The sequence below is a fragment of the Eriocheir sinensis genome, chromosome 3 (genome assembly GCF_024679095.1).
Source record: "Eriocheir sinensis breed Jianghai 21 chromosome 3, ASM2467909v1, whole genome shotgun sequence".
NCBI lineage: Eukaryota > Metazoa > Arthropoda > Malacostraca > Decapoda > Varunidae > Eriocheir > Eriocheir sinensis.
In genome coordinates, this window is record NC_066511.1 from 17,425,849 (window position 1) to 17,438,682 (window position 12,834).

At 39.4% G+C, this 12,834-nt stretch overlaps 2 protein-coding genes across 6 annotated transcripts in view; one reads left to right on the plus strand and one right to left on the minus strand.

Moving 5' to 3' along the window:
• LOC127005846 (CTD small phosphatase-like protein 2-B) overlaps window positions 1–12,834 on the minus strand; it is a 44,678-nt gene that overhangs the window by 26,654 nt on the left and 5,190 nt on the right. Inside the window, exon 1 of one of the 3 annotated variants that reach the window (XM_050875096.1) lies at window positions 5,102–5,161. The exons of the other annotated variants lie outside the window; for them this stretch is intronic. The gene's annotated coding sequence lies outside the window, so the exon portion shown is untranslated. Of the gene's footprint in view, window positions 1–5,101; window positions 5,162–12,834 lie in introns of those variants that run through there. 3 annotated transcript variants of the gene reach the window in all.
• The window catches only part of LOC127005838 (synaptic vesicle glycoprotein 2C-like), a 38,977-nt gene continuing 35,998 nt past the window's right edge, over window positions 9,856–12,834 (plus strand). For 2 of the 3 annotated variants that reach the window (XM_050875048.1, XM_050875037.1), the window contains exon 1: window positions 9,856–10,375. Coding sequence is in view for 1 of the 3 variants with exons in the window: in XM_050875029.1 (XP_050730986.1) it covers window positions 10,185–10,276 (92 nt within the window). In the remaining 2 variants the exon portion in view is untranslated. The remainder of the gene's footprint in view (window positions 10,376–12,834) is intronic. The other variant, XM_050875029.1, reaches the window with a different exon arrangement.

Here is a 12,834-nt window from a genome sequence, read left to right on the forward strand (position 1 = left end):
GGGAGGGTTGGTAAAAAAGATATCAAGGAACAGGTTATCTCGACTTCTACTTGCACGACTTTCAAGGCCTGCTGGTGTGTCCTGGAGGCTATGTGAAGAAAAACATGTTGCTCTCCACATGCACTCACTACACACACACACACACACACACAACTATAATTATGTAAAGATATCCTCTACAGCTGACTGGCCACCTGTCATAACAAGCCCGTTCCCTCTGTGCCTTAAACTCGAGGCATTACATGTTTGCAAAGGTTTGTGGGAATTTGCAAGGTGTTTTGGAAAAAAAAATAAAAAAAAAATTTACATTCTAATTACTTGAAAACATCCAGCTACGTCCTTTTAAACTGATCATGAGCTCTACTAAATGAAGTGTTAATTTTTAGCAACATGTCTTCGGTAAAGGCTAGTACCAATCTTTCCAAACCACTGACAAACATGCTCAGAATCAAGCCAACTCTATTCTTCGGCTTACCCAAAACTCTTTCATCAATAGGAAATGCCAAAATCTTGCTAATTCTAATTCTTCAAGACTTCTGGCACCTATCCAAAAATATCCCCAGCAATTTTATTTCTACATTTTTCCCAGCTCTCCTTAATCCAAGGGGCACTGCAGCTGATACACCTGTCTTTAAAACTAAACACTTCACATAAGCTTTCACTATATATTCCACTCTGGGAGATTTTGGGCAGATTCAGCCTACTCATCTTGTCCCCCTTCACCCCGGCGACTTAGTATGCCTGATATAAAAATAAAAAATAAATAATTAATGTTTTCTATGCCCTTTCTGGCCTGAAGAGGGCTTACGAAACATAGAGTTTTTCCAAGTGTCCTTAAAAACTGTGCTTCCATGCCGACACCTTGCTGTTATTGCCTCTGCCTTTCAATTTCTATCTTTCCTTCCTGCTGGAGATATGCTTACATACAACCTGTGGCTATCAACGTCTAAGCTTCTCTCTAATCACCAGTACAGATTCACAAGGAGCATTCTATTGGTTATCTTGTTCTCCTAACTGATTCCTGGTCATCCTCTCTTAGCCATCTTGGTGAAACATTTGCAGTTGCCTTAGACACCTAGAAAGCTTTTGACCAAGTCTGGCACAAATCTTTGCTTCTAAAATACTCTCCCATACATTCTACCACTCAGTCTACTTTCATCTCTAGTTTCCTTTCAGGCCGATTTATTTTTCCTGTTGTACAATGACTTTCCTACACCTAAATCTATAAACAAGTTCTATTGACGATATTCTCTTTAGTTCATCGAAGATTTTCTTTCCAAAACAAACTGCTCTATCCACTCATGTCAGTGAATCTACTCTGCATCACTCAATACTTTTCAAAAAATCATACTCACAACAATAATTACACAATCAGGGTTGAATGTTACAGAATGATTAATCTCTGACCATGCTATCATTTCTAAATGGGGTAGAAGGAGAATGGTTTATTTAATTTCCTCCACCTGTGAACTTAATACAACCTTCTACATGCCTATCTCTTATTCTTTGATAACACACAACTGTACCCCTCTATGCTAAACATTCTACAGGTATTCTTAACTCAAAATCTTAACTGGAAACTTCATACTTCCTTGATTACTAAATCAACTCCCTCAAGATTAAGCATTCTGTATCACCTCTGTCTCCCAGTTGCTAAAAATATATAAGGGTGTTGCCTACCCCTGTATGGTGTGTGTGTACATATCATGTGAGGGAAAGGGTCCATTAACACTGCACTCTTGGACAGCACAGAGTCAAAGACTTTTCATATCATCAGTTTTTAATGACTGTCTTCCACCTCTAAAATTCTGCCGCAGTCTTTCTTCCCTATCCATCTCTTATCGATACTTTAAAAAAACTACTCCTCTGAAATTGCTAATTACATGCCTCCACGCCTGCTGTGTCACAGCACAAAATGCCAGCTCATACTATGCTACCCAAATTCCTGTGGAAAAAGTTTACAAGTTTTTTAATTTCTTCATCACTATAAACTGGTATACTCTGGAACAGCCTTCCTTTCTATTTCCTATGACTTGAATACTTGATACTTCCAAGCAAGAAGTATCAAGACACCTCTTCAACCTAAACTGAATATCCCTCTGGCATTTTCTATCATTCATTTACAATATCAGTGAATGGCAAGCTTTTTACCTATTTTTATTTTACCTATGTCTCAGACTCAAGAGGCTCACAACCTGGTACAGCTGTGGAGTGAAATTATATAAATAATTATCGTTATGTCCAGTTGGCTAATACACCAATATGAAAGGAATCCTTAGCACTGAGAACTGTTGCTGTAACTATCTAAAATAGCATCAAGCACTGGAGTGCGATGGGTGTTGTAATAGATACCTATTAAAACACCCATAGCACTCCAGTGCTTGATGCTATTTTTTTTTTTTTTAATCTTAGTGTCTTTTTATCATTATAAATATTTGTGAGAAATTACATGTTTGTGAGATCTGAGCAACTTATTATGCAGATGGATCATCATTTCAGAGGCAATGTGTCACTATTTTAGTGGCAAAAGGTTCTGCTAAGCAGTGACGTTACAATAACAGTGGTGATATGTCGCTATTCGTTAAGGTTAACTGGGTTCTGTTAGTTTTAGAACACTAGTGTAAATAGAAGCTTGCACCTTTAGCCGTGGCGAGGTCTACCATTACGGATTGAGTGTCCTGAATTTTTACCACGGATCCATAATCTTGAATAGACTGTAAGTACGTAGACTGAATTGGCTATCAGTTCACCTCTTCGTCACTGAGGGCCCTTGCGTGAATCTTCATGGCAGACACTTTACCCTTTTGTTTATTGACTTTTGTGAGTTTCAGTGTTGTCTACCACACTACCATGTATGTATAGCACTTACTTTAAGACCAAAAGTCGAAATAACCACTCGCTCAGAAATAATACCCATCTAACATCAAAATAAATTATACTAGAAATGCTAGAAAGCAAAACAGCTAGAAGCATAATATTCAGGAGAGGAAACGTCTCATGTTGCCTTCAGGACTGGACTTCTGCCATTCATGTGGTAGATATGGGCCCATGTATATTCGCCATTCAGTGATCATATTTACCATAAATCGACACAAACCTTAAATCCAATGAGCAATGGGTAATATATATTTTTACCCGACCAGCAGGTACAGTGTTTGGGCATTTGGCTCCATACTTGTATTCCAAAATTCCAAAACAGAAAAAATAATTGAGTTTACCAGGGGAAGAACCTATGAAACAGTTCTCCGGGTGGCCAAATGTGTCACTGCATGTATAGCTAATAGGTACTGTCTATTGAGTGTACTGCATCTGAATATATATCAGAATTAGTTCAAAGAAGCTTAGATGAATTTTGGGAAGGGCAAAGTGTATATAATAAAATATGATGCTATCATTGCCAACATATTCCATAGCACCACAAACACCAAAAGATGAAGTCTAATAGAGAGGAATTATTATAGTATCCTGCACTGTAAACCATCTAGAAGTATAAAATCAATTGTGATTTATCAAATAATGGTGGCCATTAGGTAAACAAAGTCAACAAATCATTTAACCTTGCCTAAATAGTAACCTACCGTACCTCATCATCATACGGTAACCTAGCCCCCTTAGAAAATGTATAGAATGACGCCCAAACACATCAAAGCTACAGGAAATCATACCAACAAGGATCAGATTTACTGGAGAAAACTACATTCCTGCTAGTTCCAATTCTCAACGAGTTTGATATCATACAGGAGACTGTAATAAATACTTGTTACATGTTTCACCTAAATATTGGGTTAGTGTATACTGCTGCAACCACTCAGGTCCAGAAATGAAAATAAAAAAATATAAGTACATCCTAATGCACCCCCACCCCCACAAACATTGAAGGTTAAGCAGGGTTTGGTTTGGTAATAATTGGGGGTTGCAGGGGAAGGAGGCCCACCCCACAGATTAGGTTAGGTTCCACCTGTTAAGTTTAAATAATTTTGATAAATATAATTAAACAGAACTAGAAAGCCCACCCCAAACGTGTTTATACCCCAAATACACTTGATCACATCCTCCCCATGGCGGAAAATAATATTTAAACCCATACAGCTTGGTGGCCTCCCGCATCTGCCCACACCGCTCCCACCATGCAATTACGTCATAGGTGAGGCATTGCACCCTGATGGCCCCGCCGCCGTATTTAAAAGGACAGGAGGCTTGAGCAAACACACTGTACACCGTTCCTAGGCAGTCAGTACAAATGATGCCAGACTGAGAAAATGCCCGCCACACCTCAGCCAGGTAAAGGTAAAGGGCTGTCATCTGCGCGGCGGGTCAGGGAGTGCACCAAAAGGTCCTCGAGTCGCCGCCATATATATTCACAGACACTTCTGGCTCCCTCATCAACTATTTCCGAGGGCCAAAAAGGAGCTCAACCTCGTTCTAATGAGTAATTCCTTAGGTTCACAGTGCAGAAGAAGGGTCAAACTACCAGAAGGATCACTAAAACACCCCTGAAAACGAATATAAACCTGCAAAAAAAAGGAAAATATTAAAAGATTATGGCCCTATGGACGCTACTGGCTACCACATCAACTATTTCCAAGGACCAAAAAGGAGCTCCATCGGGTTAAAATGACTAATTCTTTACGTTCACAGTACAGAGGATGAATCACACTACCAGAAGGATCACTAAAATACCCCTGGAAATGCTTAAAAATCCTACATAAACCCGAAAATGATGAAAGAATATAGCCCTATAGACTCCCACATCAACTTATTCCAAAGACCAAAAATGTGATCAACGGGATTCTAATGAGTATTGTTCTACGTTCACAGTACAGAGGAAGAGTCAAACTACCAAATAGATCACTAAACTACCCTGAGAAATGCCTAAAATTCCTACAAAAACCAAAAATGATAAAAGAATATGTCCCGTAAACCCCCGCCATGTCCTCCCCGCCGTCTCCACCTCGGCAATATTTCCTCCTTCCTCCCCTCCTGCGCCCCGTGACAACCCCAGCGCCACCTTCAGAAACACTAATTCCAATGGATACTACACATAATGGACATAAAACTCGCATCTACTTGCTAGAAATGCGGAAAAATGAGGAAGATTTACCTGGTTTTTGAATCTCAGGACGGTTCCCTTCACGGCTGGCCTTGCTCTGCCTCCCCCCCCCTCCTCATCTCCCCCATATCAGGCTATCTCTAACTGTTAATTTATGTTTATGTGCATTCAGAAACATTAAGAAAACAACCATAGCGTTTTAATAAGTTCACAGTATCGATAGAGATGAAAGCAGAGATGAAGAACGTATTTTTCCCTCAGTATCAGCATCTCTCAGAAACTGTTACTTTGATTTTACATGCATTCAGAAACGTGTAAGTCCATCTTAGTGTTAGAAAACGTTGTTTCCATTTTATTTCCGGCGTGCTTTGATTTTTTTCTCGTTATTATAGGTTAGATAATTATATGCTATTCCCTGTACGAGACTTTGGGTGTTCGCTTGACCACGAAAACATAAACAGAACGGGCGCGGCGTCTGCTGGGGAGATTTAACTCTTCGCACGGCATTTAATTATGAATTGATGGAGGAAATAAGGCAGAAAATTGCACTTCAAACCTCAAAGGCAAAACCTATTCCTACCTGTTGTTTATTATCGTCATTATAGTAAGTGATTGCCATGTTTTTTTTTTATTACTATCATAATATTTCTCAATTAACATATGTTACTGGACATAAAATAAAAGAAACTACACGTGGAAACTGAGACCAAAATATTTTGTTAGTTTTGTTTTTATTTACTTATTATCATTGTTATTACTATCGTCATCATTATCATCATCAATAATGTTGTATGAGGCAGATCCTACCCTGTTGGAATTACGCATATTACTATTATCATTATCGTCACTGATATCATGACAGACATCCTGTTTGTGTTACTATTATTACCATCATCCATATCATTAATATTTAGAGGCAGAAACGCCTTTTGATATTACAGTAAGCACCGTAAGCTGTTTGGGTTCGGAACACTTTTTTTTTAGTAGATAACGGGTATCGGGTAAAGGGATGATGATGATGATGATGGTGATAATAATGATAATAATGATAATGATGACGATTATGATGATTATAATAATAATAATAATAATAATAATAATAATAATAATAATAATAATAATAATAATAATAATAATAATAAATACACACACACACACACACACACACACACACATATATATATATATATATATATATATATATATATATATATATATATATATATATATATATATATATATATATATATATATATATATATATATCACATATTCTAAGGTGAAGGTGAGGAAGGGGGGAAGGAAGGCTGGCAGGATTTCACTGCACTGGTCGATACGTTATATTCGCACTCCCCGTGACCAAGATACCGCCCCTACCCAGGCGACGGCCCTCCCCCTTGTTTCCTTCCTCTTTCCTTTACCATGGGTGACTTCTTCCCCCCTATTTTTCCCCCTTTTCCCTTGCTCTTCCTCTTCCTTTTCCTTCACCCCTTAACCCTTCAACCTCGGCGACATCTCTTCCCTCGTTTTCTTCTTCCCTCTCTCATTGATGACGGCCCATCCCCTTTTTTCCTTCCTCTTCTCTATCCTTCCTTCTTCCTCCATTTATTTAAGACAATCTCGGCGACGGCCCTTCCCTTATTTCCTTCCCCTTCCCTTTCTCTTTTCCCTTGTTTCCTTCCCTTCCTTTTGGCTTACCCACCACCCCCTTAACTTAGGCGACTGCCCTTCACCACCCACTGATCTCCAACCCCGTGACCTCGGTGATGGCTCTGCTTGTGGAGTGTATTCCTGTAGTTCTGTCGTTTTGAGTGCGTGCGAGCAAGCGTGCAAGCGTGTATGCCCTTGAAATGATGGAACAGATTTATTCTTAATTACCTAGGTTTATATGGCTCCCAAAAGCATATTATTTGCGAAAAATAGTGCGGAAAAAAATCATGCAACCAATAAGATAGAATAAATAAATAAAAATCGTGCGTGAGAATTTGTCCTTAATTAATTAACTAGGGTCCATATGACCCTGCAAAGCTTATCATACGAATGCTCTTGAAGGGATTTCCATGCCGTTGTTAGGGGGTTGTCCGACCTATTTCCGAGTTAAATGATGGCGGCCATCGTCAAAATAAAATGTTGGATAATATGGTGAGTTAATAGCTATGCTTGGCTATTCCTTGCAATGTGTTACTTAATTATTAATTCCTTTTATCCTTTTTGTTTTTACTTAGGTAGGCACGCCCGCAGGCACATGTCTCGTGGCACTGCAGTAAAACGTTCAGCTTGTTCCCTTCGCTCCGAAGTTTTTATCAACTAAACGCAATCCAATAGGTAGAACCGAAAGAGTATAATACTATGTTAAAAAAAAAAACTCTGTTACCCTGACATATATATCTAAAATAAAAAGAATTGCAGAACACTGGAATTTACGGACAGTGATTCTCTAATTTACGAGGGCCCGCCTCATCGTCACTACGATAGTTGTTATTATTATTATTATTACTATTACTATTATTATTGTTATTATTATTATTATTATTATTATTATTATTATTATTATTATTATTATTATTATTATTATTATTATTATTATTATTATTATTATTATTATTATTATTATTATTATTATTATTATTATTATTATTATTATTATTACAACTATTTTTATTATTTGATAGCCTAATAATTATTTTCATTATCATTTTTATTTATCGTTACCATTTTTCTAGGTCCTGGCCCATTTTTCTGGTAGGTTATCTTGAGGAGCCCCGAGGACTGGCCTCAACCCGTTGGTGGTGCTGGCAGAATTAATAATGATGCCAAAAATTCAACAGGGCATTTATCTGAATTCCCTTTTTGCCACAGCTGTTGATAGACTTACTTGCCTCTACCCTCTCCCCATCGCACTCCTTCCCACGCATCTATACAAACTCCTAATTTCATTATTTTTTTCTGGATTCTTGCAGGCAATAGTGTCAATGGACAATCTTGTATTTTCTGTAAAATGATCAGGGTTATAATACTGTCACGACAAGCATCATGCAAATTCTACTACAACCTACTTGAAGCGGATGTTACCTATAGAGGTTACTTGATTTAGATTGATTTTGATTTTAGGGTCGATTACAGGTTTTGAATACTCTGTTATGTAATTCCCTCTCCTCCCGCCCTTACCCCACTTTTAAATGAATATATAAACAAATAAATAATTAAATAAATAAATACATGAATAAACATAAAATGAGTCAAGTTTGTTTTCAAATGAACCGTGTTGCACTGAACCACTGAACCACTATCATGTTGGTGAAGAAAAAATGGGTGCAGTCAGGTTGATTGTTTACACTCGAGCTCTGTGCCATTGCTTTTCGTTCAATACGTGCCATCGATCATAAACATATAGATTTGTCCACAGTCATAAAGTAGTTTGAAACATTAGATATGGTTTCTGCGAAGGTGACGTTTCTCGAGAGAACAAGCTCGAGATAAGAACCTTGCGGTAAAAAAAAAAAAAAAAAAAAAAAAAGTTTGTTGCGCGAGGAAAAAAAAGTCCTTGTTGCCCTACGTTAAGGGAAAAAAAAAAACGTTTCAATTCAGCAGTGTCTTTTCGAGATCTCGCAAAATTTCACATAGCTTGGTAGCATAGTTCAAAACAAAGGTGAGTCTCGCCAGGAAGTCTTACGGCGGATTGGCTTGGCCCACGGTGTCATGGACTAGCTCAGCACGAGTATATGGCGTTGTCGATAACTGAGCAGAAGGACAAAATTACGGATCTTCAAGTCCCTTGTGCTCCCTGTCTTACTCTATTCTATGGCTGTGAGAAATGGACACTAAAAAGGGACTTGGAGAGGCGGATTGATGCCTTTGGTAATAAATGTCGACGCATAATCATGGGATATCGTTGGAATGACTTTGTGTCAAACCGGGGACTAATCCGTGAGACTGATTCGACAAATATGTCGAATCAGTCCGCCAACGCCAACTCCGGCTAATCGGGCACGTGGTACGTTACCCAGAAGCTGATCCTGCTCGTCGGGTAGTCTCTATAAGAGACAGTCCTGAGTGGAGGAGGCCAGGGGACGCCCACGGAGTTCGTGGCTTGAGCAAGTCGATTATATCCTGCCAGGAGATATTCGATCAGGATGGGAAGGGGGCCTGCATGGAGACTCGCCCGGAGGGGCCCCCGGGCTTGACGTCGTAGGGTGGGCGAGGCGACGTACCCCCTGGTGTATGCCCCCAATGATTGATTGATGATTTCGCATGGTGGGAGACTAAAACTGTACATACTGCACATTCTGTGAAGCTAACTAGATTATTGTATAGTGGCAATATTTATTTTTTTCTTGAATGAAACGTTTCTGTTAATGAAGCACAATATGTTTGCTGAATTAATTGGGTCATTACATTGCTGGGAGAATTTGAGGTTTGACGTAAATTTGACATCCAACACACTGTACGCTTTCGAGTTTCACACCACGCTTTTCATAATACAATTTCTTAACTTTAGTTCCAACTTGAAGAGTCTGACGCTTATCTGTAATAGAGGGCACTTTCCATCTTTCAGATCAAGCTGAAAATCTACACAAATCATCTTGGAGTCTTCACCTGTCTTGGTCTTAAGGACTGAGTGCCCAATCTCTGTCATCGCCAAATTTTGTAATGAAATCATTGAGTCCAACATCGATGTCATTGATGTAAATCATGAACATATTGTTTTTGTAAAATAATTTATTGGGTGGAATTTAATCAAACGCCTCTTGAAAATCCCCCCCCCAAAAAAAAACAAAAAAAAAGGAATCACGTCCAGTGATATATGTCGTAAACTGTGAGGTCGTAATATAGCAGTAGCGGAAACGTGGTGTAGAGATAAATAAAAACTACCGTGCACAATATGATGGGCTGTTAAAAAAAATCTGGAGGTTAGTCATGTTCGAAAGATTTTAACCGGTACGCACCAGTAAACAGCAGGTATCATACTCTGGTTCGAGTGGCTGTGTGTGGAGTGCTAGCTGAAGACTGTAAAGGATAGACGGTTCTCGCGTGAGCTTATATTAGCGTTTACATATTTTAAAGCTCATTATAATCGGCGGAATAGGCTAGTGGGGGTGGATAATGAGCCGTTGCACTGGAAAAATGGGTCTGCATGCGCGCGCAGGCAGAGGGGAGTGTGCAGCCTCGTCGAAGAAGCAGACTCGACCTCCACGCAGGACGGGCGCGGCAGTCGGCGACGCTCTGGTATTTTCACTGTGCAAACCGCTGTGTTGTATTGTTCCTTTGGTTTCGGTGTTCCCTGCCTTCCCCTGTCGTCGCCCACATCTGCACGTAGCATGGAAGGTAGGTGTCGGTGCAGCGGCTTGGTTTCCTTACGGGAAATAATCGATGGCAGCGAGGGGAGAGTGGGAAGCTGGGAGGGGAGGCACCAGCTGCTGCCGCCTTTCCCGCTGGGCTGGCTGAGCGGGCGCAGCGAAGGACGACAGCCACAGCCTCTGTTTTCACGTGATTTATGGGGACAAGGCAGCGAAGACATACAGGGAAAAGGGCAAAAAAGAAATTGCATATTTGACGCATTAATCGCGTTATATTTTATTTAGAATTTATCGAAATGTAAGATTTTTAATCAAGTGGGTTTACTGACTGTTAATCAAGACTGAGTAATATATTTTAATTCTTGCCATCCGTTTAGGGGGTGCCAGTAGTGATGGCAGCGGAGTTTGTTCAGCAAACTAGTGACAATTTTCTCTCTCTCTCTCTCTCTCTCTCTCTCTCTCTCTCTCTCTCTCTCTCTCTCTCTCTCTCTCTCTTAGGAGTGTTTCTTCTGTTCGTGTTGTGCCTCAAGATAGTTTGACAACTCTAGTTTGCCTCTCCTTTAGTCCCCATTATGGAAATGGAAGCCATGCGTGTGACTCCTTCTAGCTTCTTAAAGCATGTTGGGTCGAGTGAAGGCCAACACACTATTTTGGTCCTCAATGTGTTTGTGACAGTAAATCTCTTTCTGGCATCTAAGACCTGCAGTTACGAGGAAGTGACAGGCCTATGTAAGAAATCGTGATGTGTTGTAGCCTTAGAGTATCCTTGATAAGCTCTCCATGTGCTCTATAAAATGTCCTGTACTAGTGAGAACGCCCAGGGGACAGGATACACGTGACATTAATCCTGCATGAACTGATTAAGCTTATGGGAACGAATGAAAAGACTGAGTGTGGACTTGCAACCTTACGGTGTTCTTGATCACTTGGACATGGGTCGTTTGCATCCGAGCGAAATCACCATCGAGATAAACGTGACACCGTGAGCCTGCATGGAAGGGTGGTTTGAGGCGGTGACCGGTTTGGCTATCGTTGGCAGTGAGTGACCTGTTGATGATGCAGGGCTAACTGACTATAAAGCATCACCTGTTTACCAAAGAGCCTAGACACACACACACACACACCGATATTTTTTTCACCGTAATCAATAAATTTTATTACTATACATCCACAACGTGAAGAGTTTGCGAATAGTGATTATACTTCATCTCTTTAAGACACAATGTATCTTACAGCACAGGTCTTATGAAGTTATAAAGCAAATTGAAGTACTGTTGTTTTCTTATTCTCGTCTCGTTCCATTGCAAGTGTCATGTTTCGGCACCGTCGCGTCACGAACCTGTTGTTATCCAGTTGGTAGTGTGTGGAAACTCCGTGCAGACTCAGGTGGGTGGTTGACGCGGGCTTTACGATCCACACATCATTCATTACTCGCACATCCCATATCGACATTTCAAATCCAAGTTTTTTTTTTTTTTCCGTAACACCGTCCAAACAGATTTTAAAGTTTTTTTCACGGTTCTCTTTCCATTAGTTTTGATGTTCTGTTTCAAACTCAATAAACGGCCAAAATTTAATATCTTCTTGACCTAATTAGATCGCGGATTAGAAGTGAACACGAGTTATTCACAATGCCGCCTAAATGAATTCTACACCTCTCGTTTCTCCCAAGTTTCCATTTCCATTACTCGAGCGCTGTTCTGCTTTAAACTCAAGGAACTCCGGCCGATGCCTTGACTAAGATCGTTAAACGGAAGCGGACAACCCCGTCGTGCTGATGAAAGAAGAAAACTTAAGCTTTCCCATGTTTCTATGTGCACTATTTAAGGGTTGTTCTGCTTTAAAACTCAAGGGACTCCCCGGCTTCTTGGTTCAAGTCGTTGAATAAAAGTAAACACCCCACCACCGCTGTGTCGATTCAATGAAGGAAAACAAATATATCGCTGGGAACGGTTGTCAAAATAAACTAAAATTTTGTCACACGCGCACACGAAAGACCTCCCTTCCCCACACACAATACAGGCGATGAAGATGAAACCAGATTAAGTAAAACATAAGATACCATATGTTATTAGAACTGAGGAAGTCGATATACTGATGGAAAGAAGGTGGCAATGTTAAATCGTTTATTATTGTTTTAGGAATTTGAATATAGTCCAGCAAACGACATGTTTCCCTTCCCCTCACACAGTGCAAATGTTGAGGCTAATGCATATTAAAAAAAAAAAAACGACAACAATGGTATGGATATATATATATATATATATATATATATATATATATATATATATATATATATATATATATATATATATATATATATATATATATATATATATATATATATATAAACTGAACGAAATTAAGCCTCAGTCTTGAAGATTTCACTATTGGTATAGGCTCAGTATATAGCGCAGTATCTCTTATTTACTATTTTTTTCAATATTCTATGCATCTATGGGGTGATCGGTATATATTATGCAGGAT